Source organism: Phyllobates terribilis, unplaced genomic scaffold (assembly GCF_046119375.1).
Source record: "Phyllobates terribilis strain yellow unplaced genomic scaffold, ASM4611937v1 Scaffold_3__8_contigs__length_932513732, whole genome shotgun sequence".
NCBI lineage: Eukaryota > Metazoa > Chordata > Amphibia > Anura > Dendrobatidae > Phyllobates > Phyllobates terribilis.
This window is the reverse complement of record NW_027362763.1, coordinates 192,820,652-192,841,700: the sequence shown is the minus strand read 5'-3', so window position 1 is coordinate 192,841,700 and position 21,049 is coordinate 192,820,652. Positions and strand designations below refer to the sequence as shown.

At 44.3% G+C, this 21,049-nt stretch overlaps 2 protein-coding genes across 2 annotated transcripts in view; one reads left to right on the top strand and one right to left on the bottom strand.

The window, feature by feature from the left end:
* DAW1 (dynein assembly factor with WD repeats 1) overlaps nt 1-2,835 on the bottom strand; it is an 82,453-nt gene extending 79,618 nt beyond the window's left edge. Inside the window, exon 1 of the mRNA XM_073673000.1 lies at nt 2,722-2,835. Within this exon, the coding sequence (XP_073529101.1) occupies nt 2,722-2,761 (40 nt within the window). The 5' untranslated portion in view covers nt 2,762-2,835. The remainder of the gene's footprint in view (nt 1-2,721) is intronic.
* Nucleotides 2,836-11,201: 8,366 nt separating this feature from the next.
* LOC141258504 (posterior protein-like) lies at nt 11,202-12,512 on the top strand. The gene has a single exon (XM_073673495.1). It carries the CDS (start codon nt 11,202-11,204, stop codon nt 12,510-12,512), a length of 1,311 nt encoding a protein of 436 aa, XP_073529596.1.
* The last annotated feature ends 8,537 nt before the right edge of the window (nt 12,513-21,049 follow it).

The following is a 21,049-nucleotide window of genomic DNA, read 5'->3' as shown; positions in this document are numbered from 1 at the left end:
CGCTGTGCACGGAATTTTGTAAGGCTGTGTTCACATGTCCAGCAGTGATCAGTCAGAACTGATCCAGCAGAAATCCATTGGCAAAAAAAGTTGTGCAGACACAATTTTTTAGCTCGTTTTTAAATAACTGATTGAAGTCTATGCAAAACAGATCCGTTAATCAGCCATCCGTTTTTCTTTCATTTGTAACAGATCTGTTTTTTGCTTACTGGATCCAATAACTGATCCGTTTTTTGCTTACTGGATTCATGGACTCCAGTGACTATTAGGGCATGTCTGCGAACATGTGAACCATTACATGGTAGATTTTCCATTTGGCTGTAAGGCTGCGTTCACACTTCTGTTTGTTTGTTGTATTTAGGAACAAATGGAGCTTATATCCAAAACAGATCTGTTACATAAATGATGCACACTGAAGAAGCAGAGCCCCACTCATTATTATTGGGTCCGTCTGGCTTCTTTTATGAGTCCATTTTTAGAAAAGAAAAAAGTTCTGCATGATGTGCTATTTCTCTTGTTGTAAACACAGACACAAAGCAGAACCCAGACGGACCCCATAATTCTCCGTGGAGCCCTCCACTTCTGTTTACAGAGACCAATGTAGCGAATCTGTTTTGACATTAAAGGGTTTTCTGAAAAGTGGACTCTAAACACCAAAACAGATAGGGCAGGTACTCACCCTCTACAGTCCAGTGCCAGCTGCTTGGGTCTCAATGTTTTGGCTGCAGCGGTGACATCACACATCATTGCTGCAGCCAATCACTGAACTCAGCAGTTGTGCTGAGGTAGACATGACATCACCACCTCAGCAAAATCCCAGAGACTGGAGCAGCCGGCACTGAACCTGGGGAGGGTGAGAACCTGCTAGGTTTATTATTTTTGTATTTTAAAGTGCTGGGGTTCCATGATCCTTAATAGAAAAATCCTGTTTGTCTGTTTCTAAAAACGCAAGTGTGAACGCAGCCTAAAAGAACAATCAAACTACAGACAGGTCTCCAACGAGTCAGCACGGCTCTCATCATGGTTGCTGACACTGAGTGCAGCTTGTGACCACAAATTTATCAGGGGACAAATTTATCAGCACTGACAATCATTAGATACCGCGATGTGAGGCCGCCATCTTCATGCCACGTGTAGCCGGCTGCGCTGACAGTCATTAGATGCCGCAATGTGAGGCCGCCATCTTCATGCCACGTGTAGCCAGCCGAGCTGACAGTCATTAGATGTGGAGATGTGAGGCCGCCATCTTCATGTCACGTGTAGCCAGCCGCGCTGACAGTCATTAGATGTGGAGATGTGAGGCCGCCATCTTCATGCCACATGTAGCCAGCCGAGCTGACAGTCATTAGATGTGGAGATGTGAGGCCACCATCTTCATGCCACGTGTAGCCGGCCGCGCTGACAGTCATTAGATGTGGAGATGTGAGGTCGCCATCTTCATGCCACGTGTAGCCGGCCGCGCTGACAGTCATTAGATGTGGAGATGTGAGGTCGCCATCTTCATGCCACGTGTAGCCAGCCGAGATGACAGTCATTAGATGTGGAGATGTGAGGCCGCCATCTTCATGTCACGTGTAGCCGGCCGCGCTGACAGTCATTAGATGCCGCAATGTGAGGCCGCCATCTTCAAGCCACGTGTAGCCAGCCGAGCTGACAGTCATTAGATGTGGAGATGTGAGGCCGCCATCTTCATGTCACGTGTAGCCAGCCGCGCTGACAGTCATTAGATGTGGAGATGTGAGGCCGCCATCTTCATGCCACATGTAGCCAGCCGCGCTGACCGTCATTAGATGTGGAGATGTGAGGCCACCATCTTCATGCCATGTGTAGCCGGCCGCGCTGACAGTCATTAGATGTGGAGATGTGAGGTCGCCATCTTCATGCCACGTGTAGCCAGCCGCGCTAACAGTCATTAGATGTGGAGATGTGAGGCCGCCATCTTCATGTCACGTGTAGCCGGCCGCGCTGACAGTCATTAGATGTGGAGATGTGAGGCCGCCATCTTCATGTCACGTGTAGCCGGCCGAGCTGACAGGCATTAGATGTGGAGATGTGAGGCTGCCATCTTTATGTCACGTGTAGCCAGCCGCGCTAACAGTCATTAGATGTGGAGATGTGAGGCCACCATCTTCATGCCATGTGTAGCCGGCCGCGCTGACAGTCATTAGATGTGGAGATGTGAGGCCGCCATCTTCATGTCACGTGTAGCCGGCCGCGCTGACAGTCATTAGATGTGGAGATGTGAGGCCGCCATCTTCATGTCACGTGTAGCCGGCCGAGCTGACAGGCATTAGATGTGGAGATGTGAGGCTGCCATCTTTATGTCACGTGTAGCCAGCCGCGCTAACAGTCATTAGATGTGGAGATGTGAGGCCGCCATCTTCATGCCATGTGTAGCCGGAGCCCAGCATACCAGTAGTCATGTCCCTTATCAGAGACCCCCACACACAGGATGGGGTCTGCACGGCCCTAATAATGGGCAGGATATGCCCCCTGAGCAGTGGGGTGTCAGCACCGGGCACCATGCACTGTCCCAAAACACTGTGTACAGGATTACTAATATCCTGGTCATCCATGTAGCCAGACTCTGCAGTGCACGCTGGGACTTGTAGTACTGCAGGAAGTGCACTATACGGGTCTGCCATACTCCGTATGATGCTGACACACCACCCTGTACTTCCCCTCCATTACTCCTTCCTTGTGGTCTGCACTAGTTCTCACCTGGCGGATAATACCGGAGAAGGAACCGCTTCAGCTTCATCCTTCGTTCTCTCCAGACGGCGGACTGGTAACCATGGAGACTAACAACACTCCGACTGCGCAAGCGCGAATAGCGGGTGTAGGGGTGGGGCTATGACGGGTTATAGCTGTGAGCCGTTAGTGTGGTAACCATGGTGATCGGCCGGGGGCGTGCACCCTTACTGGCGGGAAAGTAAACGCAGCAGAAAGCAGGGATGGGAGTGCGACTGATATCCTCCTGTCAGCCATAAAGACGAGCGGTTGTGGCGACCATTGCGTGCACACGAGCCTAGGTGTGATTCATTACAGTGTAAACATACGACATATATCGCACAGTTGTCTATGTTATGTGGGGGCGGAAAAACGTGTCCGCCATCTTTTACTGAGCCTATATGTGGTAAGGTTGGACTGACGATACTATGTAACCCATAATTACTGTAGCCAGCGCTGGCCTAATAGACTGCGGGTCACAAGGGAAAGATAAAAGGTTTATTCCTAATATTAATGTCCCATTCTTTATTAATGGCCCATTCTTTATATTGCGCCAAAATGTAAAGATGGAAACTACACAGGTCTGTGGTCGAAGCAGGAACCCAGTGCGATAGCGAGAATAAACATACAGAGTCCAAAGCACTAACCCCGTATATATATATATATGTCTGGTGCTGTACTGACATTTAGGCCGGTTTCACATGTCCGGATATTTTCCGCACCAGAGATAATGTGTGTGGCAGCCGTGTGCCGCATCGGAATCAGTGTACAGTTCGTGCTGTTCCCAAGCGCCGGGTGCTGAACGTTGCCCTCAGGGCCGGCGTCAGCACCCGGGCAAATGCCGGGGCCCTGAGCAGGCAGAGGAGCCCACTGGCGGTCGCGCACCGCGCTGGGCTATGGGTGGAGGAGAGCGGTGTCAGCGCCCGCCCTTCTCCGCCGCTTGCTCAGGGCCCCGGCAGCTGGATACTTACCTCTCCCCGTGCCTCCGCAGATCCGCTGTCTTCCTGCTCTGCGCTCCCTGTGACGTCTCAGGTCAGAGGGCGCGGTGACGTCTTTTCACCGCGCCCTCCCCTGAGCCGTCACAGGGAGCGCAGAGCGGAAAGACACCGACAACGCTGGCGTTCGGACGCGGGCAGCAGGTAGCAGGTGAGGAGAAGAGAGGTGAGTATTTGATTTTGTTTTTAATGTATGGAGGCATGGGGCAGCATAAAGAGAAGGGGGGGCATCCTGCATGGGGCATTATAAAGAGGGGGGGGCATCTTGCATGGGGCATTATATAGAGGGGGGGTGACATCCTGCATGGGGCATTATAAGGTGGGGAACAGCCTGCATGGGGCATTATAAAAGGGGGGGGGCAGCCTGCATAGTGCATTATGTGGGGGGGAACAGCCTGCATGGAGCATTATAAGGGGGGCAGCCTGTATGGGGCATTATGTGGGGGGTAACAGCCTGCATGGAGCATTAAAAGGGGGGTGGGGGGGAACAGCCTGAATGGAGCATTATAAGGGGGGGGCATCCTGCATGGGGCATTATAAAGAGGGGGGGCATCCTGCATGGGGCATTATAAAGAGGGGGGGGACATCCTGCATGGGGCATTATATAGAGGGGGGGGTGACATCCTGCATGGGGCATTATAAGGTGGGGAACAGCCTGCATGGGGCATTATAAGGGGGGGGCAGCCTGCATAGTGCATTATGTGGGGGGGAACAGCCTGCATGGAGCATTATAAGGGGGGGAACAGCCTGTATGGGGCATTATGTGGGGGGTAACAGCCTGTATGGGGCATTATGTGGGGGGGGGACAGCCTGCATGGAGCATTATAAGGGGGGGCAGCCTGTATGGGGCATTATGTGGGGGGTAACAGCCTGCATGGAGCATTAAAAGGGGGGGGGCCTGTATGGGGCATTATGTGGGGGGTAACAGCCTGCATGGAGCATTATAAGGGGGGGACAGCCTGTATGGGGCATTATGTGGGGGGTAACAGCCTGCATGCAGCATTATATGGGGGCCAGTATCCTGTATGGAGAGTTATAAGGGGACCGGTATCCTGTATGGAGCGTTATAAGGGGACCGGTATCCTGTATGGAGCGTTATATGGGGGCCAGTATCCTGTATGGAGTTTTATAAGGGGACCAGTATCCTGTATGGAGCGTTATATGGGGGCCAGTATCCTGTATGGAGCTTTATAAGGGGATCAGTATCCTGTATGGAGCGTTATATGGGGGCCAGTATTCTGTATGGAGCCTTATATGGGGGCCAGTATTCCGTATGGAGCCTTATATGGAGGCCAGTATTCTGTATGGAGCCTTATATGGGGGCCAGTATTCCGTATGGGTCCTTATATGGGGGCCAGTATTCCGTATGGAGCCTTATATGGGGGCCAGTATTCCGTATGGAGCCTTATATGGGGGCCAGTATTCCGTATGGGGACCAGTATTCCGTATGGAGCCTTATATGGGGGCCAGTATTCCGTATGCAGGCCAGTATTCCGTATGGGGCCTTATATGGGGGCCAGTATTCCGTATGGGGCCTTATATGGGGGCCAGTATTCCGTATGGAGCCTTATATGGGGGCCAGTATTCCGTATGGAGCCTTACATGGGGGCCAGTATTCCGTATGGGGCCTTATATGGGGGCCAGTATTCCGTATGGAGCCTCATATGGGGGCCAGTATTCCGTATGGAGCCTTATATGGGGGCCAGTATTCCGTATGGAGCCTTATATGGGGGCTAGTATTCCGTATGGAGCCTTATATGGGGGCCAGTATTCTGTGTGGAGCGATTCACCGGTTTCTGAGCTATTGTGGAATTTACAATAGATATCACTCATGTAATGTAAGAAGTGAAATCTTTGCATTGTACTATATATATATGTATATATATTTCTCCGCTGTATCTCTGCATCATGAATCGTGGTATGTGTTAAAGGGGCCCACTGAGACTCTTTCGCCCGGGGCCCAGAAAAACCTGGAGCCGGCCCTGGTTGCCCTCATCATGGGTCCCTGCTTGCGCTGCGATCGTGCTGATCATGCGGTCATCGTGCAGCAGGGACAATGATGAGGGTAGTAGTGTCTGCTCCTGCAGTGTCCAACTATAAAAATAAAATAAAAAATCCATATACTCACCTAAGTGTCCCCCGCTGTAATCCATGCGACCGATCAGCAGAGGAGCCAGGTAGAATGAAGCGCTGCAGTGAGCGGGCCCTGGACCTCTGCTGAACTCGGGAGCGGTGTCCTGTCACTCAGTGAGCACAGCTCCAGGGCCACTCGCTGCAGGAGTCATTCTCCTCGGCTCCTTTGCTGAGCGGTCGCATGGATTTCAGCGGGGGACACTTAGGACAGGTGGGTATAAGGATTTTTTATTTTATTCTTATTTTTACAGTCAGACACTTTGGAAGTGCATTGAGCTGTAGGGTGCATTGCTGCAAAAGGGGGAAAAAAATAAACCTTTAAATCTTCTTCCTTAGCGAGTGTGAACGGAGGGTAAGTGCAAACGAAAGTTAAGTGTGTGACTTGTTTTTCAGTGACTTTGGATTCAGGGAGTTTGGAAGGGAGGAATTTGGACTGAATTGCTGTCTGTATTTTATTAATTCTTTACATTTCTTTTTACTTAACATTTTTGTCTAGTGCAATCCCCATTAGGAAATGAGCTCCATTATTGGCAATGCTATCCAGTGTACATCTTGCCACATGTATGCAATCCTTGAAAAGCAGGTCGGGGTTGCATACTACTGCACGAGATGTGTGCACGTTGTGCGTTTGGAAGCCCAGGTACTGGATCTAAATGAGCAGCTGGCAACACTGAGATCCATTGACAATATGGAAAGGAATCTGCTGCTCACTGAGGTAGATTTGGGGGAGGGTGGTAGTAGAGAGCTGCAGGACAGTGAGGCAGCTAGCTGGGTGACAGAAGGGGGGGTAGAGGGAAGAGTGCCAGGGAGGCTAGTCCTGATCTGGCACACCCCAATAAGTTTGCAAAGTTGGCAGATGATGGGGGTGACGATGCAGGGGTAGCACTGCTGCAGCAAGGCATGTCCCCTGAAAGCCGGAGGAGTGTCAGCTCCAGTAAGGAGGGAAATAGGAGAGCATGGCAGGCCAGGCAGGTGCTGGTAGTGGGGGACTCAATTATTAGGGGAACAGATAGGGCAAGCTGTCACAAAGACAGGGATCGTTGAACAGTGTGCTGCCTACCTGGCGCTCGAGTCCGGCACATCGCTGATCGGGTTGACAGATTACTGGGAGGGGCTTGTGAGGACCCAGCGGTCATGGTGCCCATTGGCACAAATGACAAAGTTAGAGGTAGGTGGAAGGTCCTTAAAGATGATTTCAGGGAATTAGGCTGCAAACTGAAAGCAAGGACCTCCAAGGTGGTATTCTCTGAAATACTATCTGTACCACGTGCCACGCCAGAGAGTCAACCGGAGATTAGGCAGATAAATAAGTGGCTCAGGAACTGGTGTAGTAAGGATGGATTTGGGTTCCTGGAGAACTGGGCTGACTTCTCAGTTGGCTACAGACTCTACGCTAGGGACCAGCTGCACCTCAGTTGGGAGGGTGCAGCTGTGCTGGGGGAGAAAATGGCTAGAAGGTTGGAGGGGTGTTTAAACTAAGGATTGGGGGGGAGGCTATTCATTTTATAGGTGGAGAAGATAGTGCAGATAGTGACCTGGGCACAAATAAAGAAATTGGGGGTGGGGTTAGAACAGTCAATAAAGTAAGAAGGAATAGACGTACAAAGAGATACATAAAATGCATGTACACTAATGCCAGAAGCCTCACCAACAAAATGGAGGAATTAGAATTAATTTTGTTGGAAAATAATTATGACATGGTAGGGATATCTGAGACGTGGCTGGACGAGAACCATGACTGGGCAGTTAATTTACAGGGCTATAGTCTGTTCAGAAATGACCGTACAAACAAGCGAGGGGGGGGTGTGTGTTTATATATAAAATCATCCTTAAAACCCATCTTGCGGGAGGATATATGTGATTCTAATGGAAATGTAGAGTCCCTGTGGGTGGAGATAAGGGGAGGGGGAAAAATAATAAATTACTGGTAGGGGTTTGTTATAAGTCTCCAAAAATAATGGAAGCAGCGGAGAATATCCTCGTAAATCAAATGGATGAAGCAGCGACTCAAGGAGAAGTCATTATTATGGGAAACTTCAACTACCCTGAAATACATTGGGGGACAGAAACCTGTAGTTCCAGCAAAGGTAATAGGTTTTTGACAACTATGAGAGACAATTACCTTTCACAACTGGTTCAGGACACAACAAGAAGGGGGGCACTGCTAGACTTAATATTAACCAATAGGCCAGACCGCATATCAAATATACGAGTTGGGGGTCACTTGTGTAATAGTGATCACAAAATAATACATTTTCATGTAACCTTTAATAAGATGTGTAGTAGAGGGGTTACAAGGACACTAAACTTCAGGAAGGCAAATTTCCAACGGTTGAGAGATGATCTTAGTGCAATAAACTGGGACGATATCCTGAGACATAAAGCTACACAAAGCAAATATGAGACATTTATTAGCATCCTGAATAGGACCTGTGCACAATATATACTCTATGGGAATAAACATGCTAGAAATAGGAGGAAACCACTATGGCTAAATAGAGCTGTAAGGGGCGCAATAAGTGACAAAAAGAAAGCATTTAGAGAACTGAAGCAAGTAGGTAGTGATGAGGCATTAAATAAATATAAAAAATTAAATACATTCTGTAAAAACCAAATCAAGGCAGCAAAGATTGAGGCAGAGAGAATCATTGCCAGAGAAAGTAAAAATAACCCCAAAATATTCTTTAACTACATAAATAGTAAAAAACTGAAAAATGATAGTGTTGGCCCCCTTAAAAATAGTCTGGGTGAAATGTTGGATGAAGATGAGGAAAAAGCCAATATGCTAAATTATTTTTTTTCAATCGTATTTACACAAGAAAATCGCATGACAGAAAACATGATTAGTGATAACAAAAATTCTCCATTAAATGTCACTTGCTTAACTCAGCAGGAAGTACGGCGGCGTCTAAAAATCACTAAAGTTGACAAATCCCCGGGCCCAGATGGGATACACCCGCGAGTACTGCAGGAATTAAGTAACGTCATAGATAGACCATTATTTTTAATCTTTAAAGATTCCATAATAACAGGGTCTGTACCACAGGACTGGCGTATAGCAAATGTGGTGCCAATATTCAAAAAGGGGACAAAAACTGAACTTGGAAATTATAGGCCAGTAAGCTTAACCTCTACTGTGGGTAAAATCCTGGAGGGTTTCCTAAGAGATGCTATACTAGAGTATCTGAAGAAGAATAACCTCATGACCCAATATCAACATGGGTTTACGAGGGACCGTTCCTGTCAAACTAATCTGAACATTTTTTATGAGGAGGCAAGTTCCGGACTGGACCAAGGAAATGCAGTGGATGTTGTGTATATGGACTTTTCAAAAGCTTTTGATACGGTTCCACACAAAAGGTTGATACATAAAATGAGAACAATGGGGATAGGGGAAAATATATGTATGTGGGTTAAGAATTGGCTTCGGGAAGGAATTTTTTTCCCCAATATGGAGCTTAGTGTTTGCCACATGGGTTTTTTTTTGCTTTCCTCTGGATCAACATTTAGGCTATGGGTTGAACTAGATGGACTTAGTCTAGTTACTACTACCCTCATCATTATCCCTGCTGGTGCTGACAACAGCGCCAGCAGGGAATCATAATGAGGGCAGTGTTCAGCACTGGGCGCTTGGAAACAGCGCTAACTGTACACTGATTCCCAGGCGCCGGTATGTGTCACACTGATGGCATCCGTGTGCGGCACGTGTTTACACGAACCCATTGACTTGAATGGGTCAGTGTTATCTGTGCTGTCGTCCAAAAATGGAAATGTCTACATGTGGAACACATGGACACATGGTCTGTGAAAACACACTGTTGTGCACAGACCCATTCATTTGAATGGATCTGCGTGTGTCAGTGTCTCCGGTATGTGTGGAAGCGGTCACCACACATACCAGAGATACTGACGTGTGAAAGAGCCCTTATTGTGTACATCAGTATCAGGCCATGTTCACACGTTGAGTATTTGGTCAGTATTTTACACCAGTATTTGTAAGCCAAAACCAGGAGTGGATCAATCATAGGAAAAGTATAATAGAAACACGTCACCACTTCTGTATTTATCACTGTTGGAACCCAACATGGACAATATCTATCGTACGTGTAATATGAATGACTGAACTCACAATTTGATCCAAAAACTCTGTAGAGCACTAAAGTTCATCAAAGGACTACATCAAAGAGATTGACCATGTGCTGTGGAGTCATAAAACCTGTGAGGCAGGAAGACATTGTGTGTCCTGTGGTGTGGTGCCTTTTGTTCTAGTGATAGAGTAAAGAGAGCACCTACATGGGAGATGGACATCTTGTTTGGCCTCTTGAAAGGTACATAACCCCTGTGGTGTTTGGATTACAAACCATTGTTCTTCAAGTTGACCTCTTATCTCCAAGCAAAATGCAGTTGAACCTGTCCTCGGGCCACTTGATACAAAGACCTTTTGGCTATATACCAGACGCCATCAGCAGGAAGATAAAGACCACTGCAATCATGTATGGCCTCTGATACTCTTACCCGTTCTAAACCTAAGAGCGCCACCTTCAGAAGAGTGTCTGCATCAGCAGCCATGTGCAATGTTTCTGGAGAACTTCAAAGACTGTGACCTGATAGGATGGTACCATTATGTGGAGGTGTTACAGGGATGGGCAATGTATGGGCCATGTCTGACTGTGTAACTGATATAAAGGTAGCACATCAAACTAGTTGGGCATTATTATTCTTCTTCTGCTTCTTCCCACTTCCCATCTTCTACCATCCTCTCCTTTTACCCTTTCCCTTACATTGTTCCCTTGTCCTTTATTTATGTTTCCCTTATGTATGTTATTGTAAATATCCTATTTGTAATAAATCCCCTTTTAAAGATCCAGTAGCTCTTGTTAATTAATATTAATTGGCACCCCAAAACTCAGCAGATTCTACATAATGGCACCCCAGATGGGACTGTGATTAAATTCCACAGAGAATCTGCAATAAATGAATCTGCTTTAGTCTACATTTGGAAAAGGCGTGGAGATCAAGGAACCAAGGAGTCTGGATCTTGGATGAAAAGGAAACACTGGTGAGTTAAGAATTTCCTTGTAAACTTTTTTGTATACTGATCCTAATGATTTTGGTGTTGCTGTGTATCAAGTATTGTGTTTTGTTAACAGTGTGTCGTTGGATGTATTTAGTAAAAGTGAAATATCATTTGTATTTGATAGAATAGTTTATATCAGAATCAGATTGGAATTGTGTGTGGAAAGTGTGGAAGTAGTGAAAAATTTAGACCTTTGGGAAGTTCCTACTGTAAGGCCTAGTGCTTCAGTATTAATTTTGTTTGTAAGTGTTTACAGTTTGCTGAAAATGGAATTTGTGGAAAAGTATGTGAAGAAGTATGCATCTGCTATTTACCATGTCAGTGCAGATAAATCTTTAGAAGTCCAATACAAGGACTTGGTATCACAATGTAAGATCTATAATAATAAGTTAAATAATAAAGTTCTCTGTAAAAAATTGAAAAAGGAAAAGTTAAGCAATGAGATTTCAGTGTTGCTTAAGATGAAGGAATTGAGTGAAATGAAAGAAGCAAGTTGGTGGAAGCAAAGGTTACAAATCAAGGAGGATATAGACAAAATTAGTGATTCTGTTATTGAAATATCTGATAATACAACTAGTGAAATGGATGGTTTACGTTCACATGTGGATGAATTAGCTGTGAGAAATGAGAAGTTGGAAGGACAATTGAAGGAGTGCAGATTGAGTGTCACTTCACATGCAAATCAGGTTTTCTCTTTAGAACTGAAAAATAGTCAAATGGAGAAGTTAATTGCAACACTGGAGAGACAACTGGGTGAAGCTAAGTGTCAACTGCATAACAAAGAGCAACATATACAGTCTCTTACATCAAAGAAATGCAGTCTTGAGACAGTGAATGTCTGTACTCTTTCTAATGAGGATACAAGGGATATCGGGTGTAGTTCTCCATTGATTGATAGGGCCCCATTGCTCACCATTTCTGAAAAACGTCATCTGTGTCAACTTATTGGTAAGTTTGACTCACATATTTCTCCAGTCCTTCTGTCAAATAGATTTGAGGCTGTGATCCAGCAGTATAGTCTGAACAATAAGAATGCTTGGTCTCTGTTCCAAGCTTGGCTTCCAGGGCCACTTGCAGCACAGCTTTCATCTGCACATATGAGTGATAATTGTAAAGGTGCAGAGTTAAGAAGGAAGGAATTGCAACGTATCATAGGTGGACGGGACACTAGAGGTGAAAATGCTCTAGCAATGACCAGATTCAGGAGATATGATGATCCACTGCTCTTCTGTAATGATTATCTGGCCTTGTATAGGACTGTTTACAACTGTCTGGATATGTCTAAGGATGATGCTAATTTTCTCTATTCAATGGCAAATCATTGTAATGTAGATTACACCACAAGGGTCGCTCTAAGGAATAGCAGCTCCTATGGAAACTTTGTGAATATACTTAGGGACTGGTGTAATGAGTCTAAGGAGCAGTATGAGACATCCACAAATATATCTGCTGTACATAGACCTAGGAGAAGAGGATATGTTAGGTATTGTTATGGATGTGGGAGGCCTGGACATACTAAACGGTATTGTAATACACCTTACATGTACCCAGAACCAAATATCCATTCGTTTCACTAGGGGATTGATAGAATTGAGTCTGATGAGGAAGAATCTACCTCTAATAACACAGAGTTCACAGAGACATGTGAGGAGATAGGTAACATAGAAGCTGACCCTGCTACACCTGCACCAAAAGCACATACAATGCAGAGCCCAAATGCTAATAAGGACAACACAGGAAGAGAGCAGGATATGCCGTATTATAGACAACAAAAGGAAGGTGCTAATATCCCTGTGATTGATTCATGGGTAACTCTACCATTCTGGCTATTTTGGAGTTGGTCACAGATTGCCCTACCCCTGTTGCTAAATAGCACAGCGCAAAGCACCAATATGGTTGGGTAAACAAGGAGAGACTTTGACTGTCATAGTAGATGTGAATCAATAGCATACGGATAATGGACCGGATAAAATTATGTTTTGTGTTTGGTTTGAATTTGTGTTCTAATTATGTCTGTGTTTCTTTTTAGACTGGAGACCATTTATCAGAGCAAGGCGACTAACCAATGTGTTTGTTCAACAGTTCATATACAGTACTGTGTCCATAGATGAAACTGGTTATTTCTCTCTACAGCTATTAATTCTGTGTATACATTGATATGGCCAATATGTAATTAAAATCCACGTGGTTTAGACAATGAGCTCAAAGATAAGGGTTTAAATAATTGTTTGCAAACAATTAAACAAGTAATCATCCCATTATGATGAATCGGTGTTGTGTTTGCCTAATGGTTGTTTGTTTTGTTTTTTTTTATGTATGTTCTTAAGGCTGAGTTCACACGATGCGTTTTTCATGCGTTTCCGCGGCGTTTTTGCAGTTGCGTAAACGCCGCGGAAACGCATGAAAAACGCATGGTAGAAGGGCAGCAATGTTCCCCAATTGAAATCCGCATGTGCTGTGCCCATGATGCGGATTTTTCCGCAAAAAATCCGCAGCATGTCAATTAATTTTGCGGAAACGCTGCTCTTTTGCCGCCATTGACTTGCATTAGACCGCATGGAATCCTCATCACTGTATATGTTGATGCGCTTTTCATGCGGTCTAATGTGCGGATGGTACCCGGGTGTGGAGGAGAGGAGAGTCTCATCCAGACCCAGGTACCATTAAAAAAAAAAGAATAAAATAAAAAATATATATATTCTCACCTTCTGACGGCCCGCGCAGCACTCCTGCTTGATTCCCCGCACTTCGCGGTTGAATGAAGAAGGACCTTCGCTGACGTCAGAGTCATGTGACGGGTCACGTGACGCTGACGTCGGAAGGTCCTAAAGTCTTCACTGCCGGCAGCCGGGACCGAGCGAAGCAGGACACCGGGGGCCATCAGAGGGTAAAGTATATATTTTTTATTTTTTGACATTCACACACTATATAAATCCATGCCAGTTGCATGGATTTATATAGTGTGAAGTTGACAAGCACTTTCCAAGTGATGCTAAAATCGCTTGGGAAGCGCTTGTCAACCCGCATGCGGAAATGAAAGTGAAGACCGCTTCATTTCCGCATGTCCCTGGCAGGAAACCTCATGTACAATCCGCATGCGTTTTTTCCTGCCAGAGAGATGCAGAAACGCTCAGGAAAAAATCCTGAGCATTTCTGCATCGTGTGCACATACCCTGATCTTGTTTCACAGGTAAAAGTCTTCAATCAGGACCTGAATTGGATAGATCATTTATATGATAATGTCAACCAATGCAAAGCTGTAGTTTCTGTGTGAGATCAGCAGCACCCACTTGACCACTTTACCAATCTTTATTCGTCATAAGACAGATAAAGTTGAGTTACCCCTAATTGTTTTATGTTTGTCTGTTTTGTTTTGTTTTATTGTCATCCTATGCAATTCATTGAGTCACAATATTTTGCTTTTCATATTCCCTCTGTTCAGGAATATTAATTTTTATATATATACATATATATATATATATATATATTTATATATTTTTTTTTTTTACCTCACGTTCAGTATTTTGTTTTCCCCCTTGTTTTTGTTTGGTACAATGTCCTAGTACCAAAGGGGCGTAAGGGTAAGAATTACCATGCAATATATATAGCTAGGGAGATTAAAGTTTTTATTTTTTTGTAATTATTATTTTTTTTTTTTTGTAATTGTTATTTATTTTATTTTTTTTCTTTCTCCTCTTCAAGTTATTCTTGCTGACTACAAGTGCTTTACTTGTAAATAAAGTCAGATGCTCAAGTTAAAATGTTGTCTTCTAAAGAAACCATATGTAGATTACAACTGCTAAGAATCTGATACTGCTCTTGTTCTTTATTTCCAGGATCTGTGATGGAGCATACTCTAATTTATCAAATTTGAATTCTGGATGAGCCATGATTTGATGGCAATTGGATTGATAAACTACCTTTATGAAACATTTTCTTGGGATTTATTGACATGAATTGACCTGTATCTGAAAATTAGTGAAAAGGCCATATATTATAATCTAAATGAAAAATATACAAGATGAAAGGACCTACAACAGAGTGTGCCCATTATAGGAGAGTATAGACACTTGCTAATATTTTGCAATAGGGTATCAAATATTTCTATCAGCCAGTGTGATCTCCATATATTCTAATAAACAATAAGAAGATGCTTTTAATAGGGCATTGGACAGGTTATCTACTGGTACTGTGTGCAGTGATTCAAGTTGTATGTGATATTTGTGAACTATTCATAATCTGAATTTATTAGATATACTCAAAGGAGTAGGGGATTATCTAAACGTATGACTAGTAAATATCATGACCATTATTTCTTGAATATATTATAAATTTGGAGTGCTTGAAACTACCTCAAAGCACCAATTTTTTTTTTAAATATATAGATGTTGAAGTTATGATGTGTTCATTGGATGCACATTTTACATGTAGACATTTTGATATATTGCTATATATACAGTTATATGAAAAAGTTTGGGCACCCCTATTAATCTTAAGCTTAATGTTTTATAAAAGTTGGTGTTTTTGCAACAGCTATTTCAGTTTGATATATGTAATAACTGTTGGACACAGTAATGTTTCTGCCTTGAAATGAGGTTTATTGTACTAACAGAAAATGTGCAATCTGCATTCAAACAAAATTTGACAGGTGCATAAGTATGGGCACCCTTATCATTTTCTTGGTTTAAATACTCCTACCTACTTTTTACTGACTTACTAAAGCCCTTTTTTTGGTTTTGTAACCTCATTGAGCTTTGAACTTCATAGCCAGGCGTTTGCAATCATGAGAAAAGCTACTTAAAGTGGCCACTTGCAAGTTGTTCTCCTGTATGAATCTCCTCTGAAGAGTGGCATCATGGGCTCCTCAAAACAACTGTCAAATGATCTGAAAACAAAGATTATTCAACATAGTTGTTCAGGGGAAGGATACAAAAAGCTGTCTCAGAGATTTAACCTGTCAGTTTCCACTGTGAGGAACATAGTAAGGAAATGGAAGAACACAGGGACAGTTCTTGTTAAGGCCAGAAGTGGCAGGCCAAGAAAAACATCAGAAAGGCTGAGAAGAAGAATGGTGAGATCAGTCAAGGACAATCCTCAGACCACCTCCAGAGAGCTGCAGCATCAACTTGCTGCAGATGGTGTCACTGTGCATCGGTCAACTATACAACGCACTTTGCACAAGGAGAAGCTGTATGGGAGAGTGATGCGAAAGAAGCCGTTTCTGCAAGCACGCCACAAACAGAGTCGGCTGAGGTATGCAAAAGCACATTTGGAGAAGCCAATTTCTTTTTGGAAGAAGGTCCTGTGGACTGATGAAACCAAGATTGAGTTGTTTGGTCATACAAAAAGGCGTTATGCACGGCGGCAAAAAAACACAGCATTCCAAGAAAAACACTTGCTACCCACAGTAAAATTTGGTGGAGGTTCCATCATGCTTTGGGGCTGTGTGGCCAATGCCGGCACCGGGAATCTTGTTAAAGTTGAGGGACGCATGGATTCCACTCAGTATCAGCAGATTCTTGACAATAATGTTCAAGAATCAGTGACAAAGTTGAAGTTATGCAGGGAATGGATCTTTCAGCAAGACAATGATCCAAAACACCGCTCCAAATCTACTCAGGCATTCATGCAGAGGAACAATTACAATGTTCTGGAATGGCCATCCCAGTCCCCAGACCTGAATATCATTGAACATCTGTGGGATCATTTGAAGAGGGCTGTCCATGCTCGGCGACCATCAAACTTAACTGAACTGGAATTGTTTTGTAAAGAGGAATGGTCAAAAATACCTTCATCCAGGATCCAGGAAATCATTAAAAGCTACAGGAAGCGACTAGAGGCTGTTATTTTTGCAAAAGGAGGATCTACTAAATATTAATGTCACTTTTCTGGTGAGGTGCCCATACTTATGCACCTGTCAAATTTTGTTTGAATGCAGATTGCACATTTTCTGTTAGTACAATAAACCTAATTTCAAGGCAGAAACATTACTGTGTCCAGCAGTTATTACATATATCAAACTGAAAAAGCTGTTGCAAAAACACCAATTTTTATAAAACATTAAGCTTAAGATTAATAGGGGTGCCCAAACTTTTTCATATAACTGTATTTTTTATTATTGTTCTATGCCTTATTTATATTTGTGCTCCTGTACATCTGTCACAAATTTTATAATTGTTGAAGTATAAAATGCATCCAGATAGGTGTGAATGAGAGTGAATGTTGTGAGTCCAGCGATTTCTATGCCTTGTCCCTGTTAGTTATCTCACATTGATGGTGCCCTGGCGCAGTTACATATGGAGTAAATGGATGATGATCCTGGAGCAGAGCCCTATTTTATCATGCCCTGGTCATAAGTTTGTGTGTCATTCAGACACAAAGGGGCGTATGTTGGAACCCAACATGGACAATATCTATCGTACGTGTAATATGAATGACTGAACTCACAGTTTGATCCAAAAACTCTGTAGAGCACTAAAGTTCATCAAAGGACTACATCAAAGAGATTGACCATGTGCTGTGGAGTCATAAAACTTGTGAGGCTGGAAGACATTGTGTGTCCTGTGGTGTGGTGCCTTTTGTTCTAGTGATAGAGTAAAGAGAGCACCTACATGGGAGATGGACATCTTGTTTGGCCTCTTGAAAGGTACATAACCGTTGTGGTGTTTGGATTACAAACCATTGTTCTTCAAGTTGACCTCTTATCTCCAAGCAAAATGCAGTTGAACCTGTCCTCGGGCCACTTGATACAAAGACCTTTTGGCTATATACCAGACGCCATCAGCAGGAAGATGAAGACCACTGCAATCATGTATGACCTCTGATACTCTTACCCGTTCTAAACCTAAGAGCGCCACCTTCAGAAGAGTGTCTGCATCAGAAGCCATGTGCAATGTTTCTGGAGAACTTCAAAGACTGTGACCTGATTGGATGGTACCATTATGTGGAGGTGTTACAGGGATGGGCAATGTATGGGCCATGTCTGACTGTGTAACTGATATAAAGGTAGCACATCAGACTAGTTGGGCATTATTATTCTTCTGCTTCTTCCCACTTCCCATCTTCTACCATCCTCTCCTTTTACCCTTTCCCTTACATTGTTCCCTTGTCCTTTATTTATGTTTCCCTTATGTATGTTATTGTAAATATCCTATTTGTAATAAATCCCCTTTTAAAGATCCAGTAGCTCTTGTTAATTAATATTAATTAGCACCCCAAAACTCAGCAGATTCTACAATCACCCAGTCCTGGTTTTGCCTTACAATTACTGAAAAAAAAACACAGCAAAAAAGGGCAGCAGTGTTTACCTGCCCAGATCTTTAGAACTAAATGCACTACCAGGGTGCAGCAAACCCACATAAAGATGGTAATCACTCACAACCTACCATTTCATGGAGGGGTGACTGCTTAGTATTTGAATTGCACACAAAAAGGCTTGTATAGGGTGCTGTTCACACTAGTGTAGTGCACAGTAGGTAGTGAGTGATTATCTCATTAGTATGTCTCATCTTAGGAGGGGAGAGAGGAGACTTGACAGGAGGGGAGAGCGGAGACATGACATGAGGGTAGGATGAAGTCACATTGGGTCCAGAATGGAGTACATATGGAGCAGGATGTGGGACATTATTACTGTAGGAGCTAATTATGGATATTATTACTGCTGTGATATATTTTATTTTTGAGGATACTGTTTTCAGTGGGGGGGTCCTGTTACTGTGCAGAGCGTCACTATGTCACTTTTTTTCTTCATCTGGTGTAGTGTAGAAGATAGGGAAAATGTGGGGAATGTGCTCTGGAAACTGCTGTAGAAACTGCTGTGGTGTAGTCATGGTGTGGCGGTATTTGTTCCTTGTTCCGCGACCAATCAGCAGAGCGGTGTTTAAATTTGGCGCCAATATCGCTGATTGGTAGCGGCCGGCGGCCGCGACCAATCAGCGAACCGTGTTAGCGAGGACCGGGGAGCGGCGCTGCCTGTGCGGGTACTTCCTCTGCGAGCAGCCGGTCATCTCCCAGCTGCATCGCCGCTGACCTCCATGCGGCTACCGTCGGGAGATCAGCGGCTTCGGCCGCTGATCTCCCGACGGCAAGTGTGAAGGGAGGAACGGGGAGCAGCGCCGCCTAGGCCGCCGGTCGAGGTACTTCTCCTACGAGCAGCTGGGAGATGACTTCCGTGTGGCAGATGAGCCGCTAACGGCCGCCATCTTGTTCTGAAATCTCGCGTCGCTGATTGACCGTTGCCGGACCAATCAGCGACGCGGGATTTCCTGGACGGACAGACAGACAGGATAAGCCGATTATATAGTAGATGTTTAATAGGTTAGAGTAGAGTAGGGCCCGGCCAGAAGAGTCTACCTTGTCGTGGTGGCGGCTTAAGAAATCTTTTGGCCAAAACAATAGCTGCTAGCAATGTGTGTCATCTGGTGTTCAATGGGAACTGGTAATGTGTGATTGGTGAAGACTTGGTGTAGAGGTGGAGTTTTTCCAAGAGTGGGTGGTGGGACTGTGGAAGGTCTGAGGAGGGATGGAGTCACAGCTGGGGTGGAGCCTGGGCGGAGTCTCAGGCAGGCACGAAAATTTTGCCAGTATGGGGCCCTGAAATTCCTAGTGGCAGCCCTGGCCCCACAGTGCCCTGATCTCTGCATCATCAGGTCTCTGTGGGATTACATGAAGAGACAGAAAAATCTACACAAGTGACATCCACAGATCTTTGCTTAGCTCTCCAAGATTTTTAGAACAACTTCTTTGCCAATCATCTACAAAAACAGCGTGCAAGTGGAAATAGAAGAATTAATGCTCTTTTGAAAGCACTGGGATCTCACACCAGATATTGTTAATTATTATTACTATTATTCAATATTTTGTTCCTTCATTTTGCATTTCATTAATTGATAAAAGCTATTACAACTCGTATTTTTTAAAGTAATCTTACTCTGCAACTTTTTTTATTTCCCCACACCTATATACAGTGCTGGCCAAAAGTATTGGCACCCCATGCAATTCTGTCAGATAATACACAGTTTCTTCCTGAAAATGATTGCAATCACAAATTCTTTGGTATTATTCTCTTCCTTTAATTTGCTTGCAAGGAAAAAACGCAAAAGAGAATGAAGCAAAAATCAAATCATTGATCATTTCACATAAAACTCAAAAAAAGGGCTGGACAAAAGTATTGGCACCCTCAGCCTAATACTTGGTTGCACAACCTTTAGCCAAAATAACTGCGAACAACCGCTTCCGGTAACCATCAATGAGTTTCTTACAATGCTCTGCTGGAATTGTAGACCATTCTTCTTTGGCAAACTGCTCCAGGTCCCTGATATTTGAAGGGTGCCTTCTCCAAACTGCCATTTTGAGATCTCTCCACAGATGTTCTATGGGATTCAGGTCTGGACTCATTGCTGGCCACCTTAGAAGTCTCCACCGCTTTCTCTAAAACCATTTTATAGTGCTTTTGGAAGTGTATTTTGGGTCATTGTCCTGCTGGAAGACTCATGACCTCTGAGGGAGACCCAGCTTTCTCACACTGGGCCCTACATTATGCTGCAAAATTTGTTGGTAGTCTTCAGACTTCATAATGCCATGCACACGGTCAAGCAGTCCAGTGCCAGAGGCAGCAAAGCAACCCCAAAACATCAGGGAACCTCCGCCATGTTTGACTGTAGGGACCGTGTTCTTTTCTTTGAATGCCTCTTTTTTTTCCTGTACACTCTATGTTGATGCTTTTTCCCAAAAAGCTCTACTTTTGTCTCATCTGACCAGACAACATTCTTCCAAAATGTTTTAGGCTTTCTCAGGTAAGTTTTGGCAAACTCCAGCCTGGCTTTTTTATGTCTCGGGATAAGAAGTGGGGTCTTCCTGGGTATCCTACCATACAGTCCCTTTTCATTCAGACGCCGACGGATAGTACGGGTTGACACTTGTACCCTCGGACTGCAGGGCAGCTTGAACTTGTTTGGATGTTAGTCGAGGTTCTTTATCCACCATCCGCACAATCTTACGTTGAAATCTCTCGTCAATTTTTCTTTTCCGTCCACATCTAGGGAGGTTAGCCACAGTGCCATGGGCTTTAAACTTCTTGATGACACTGCGCACGGAAGACACAGGAACATTCAGG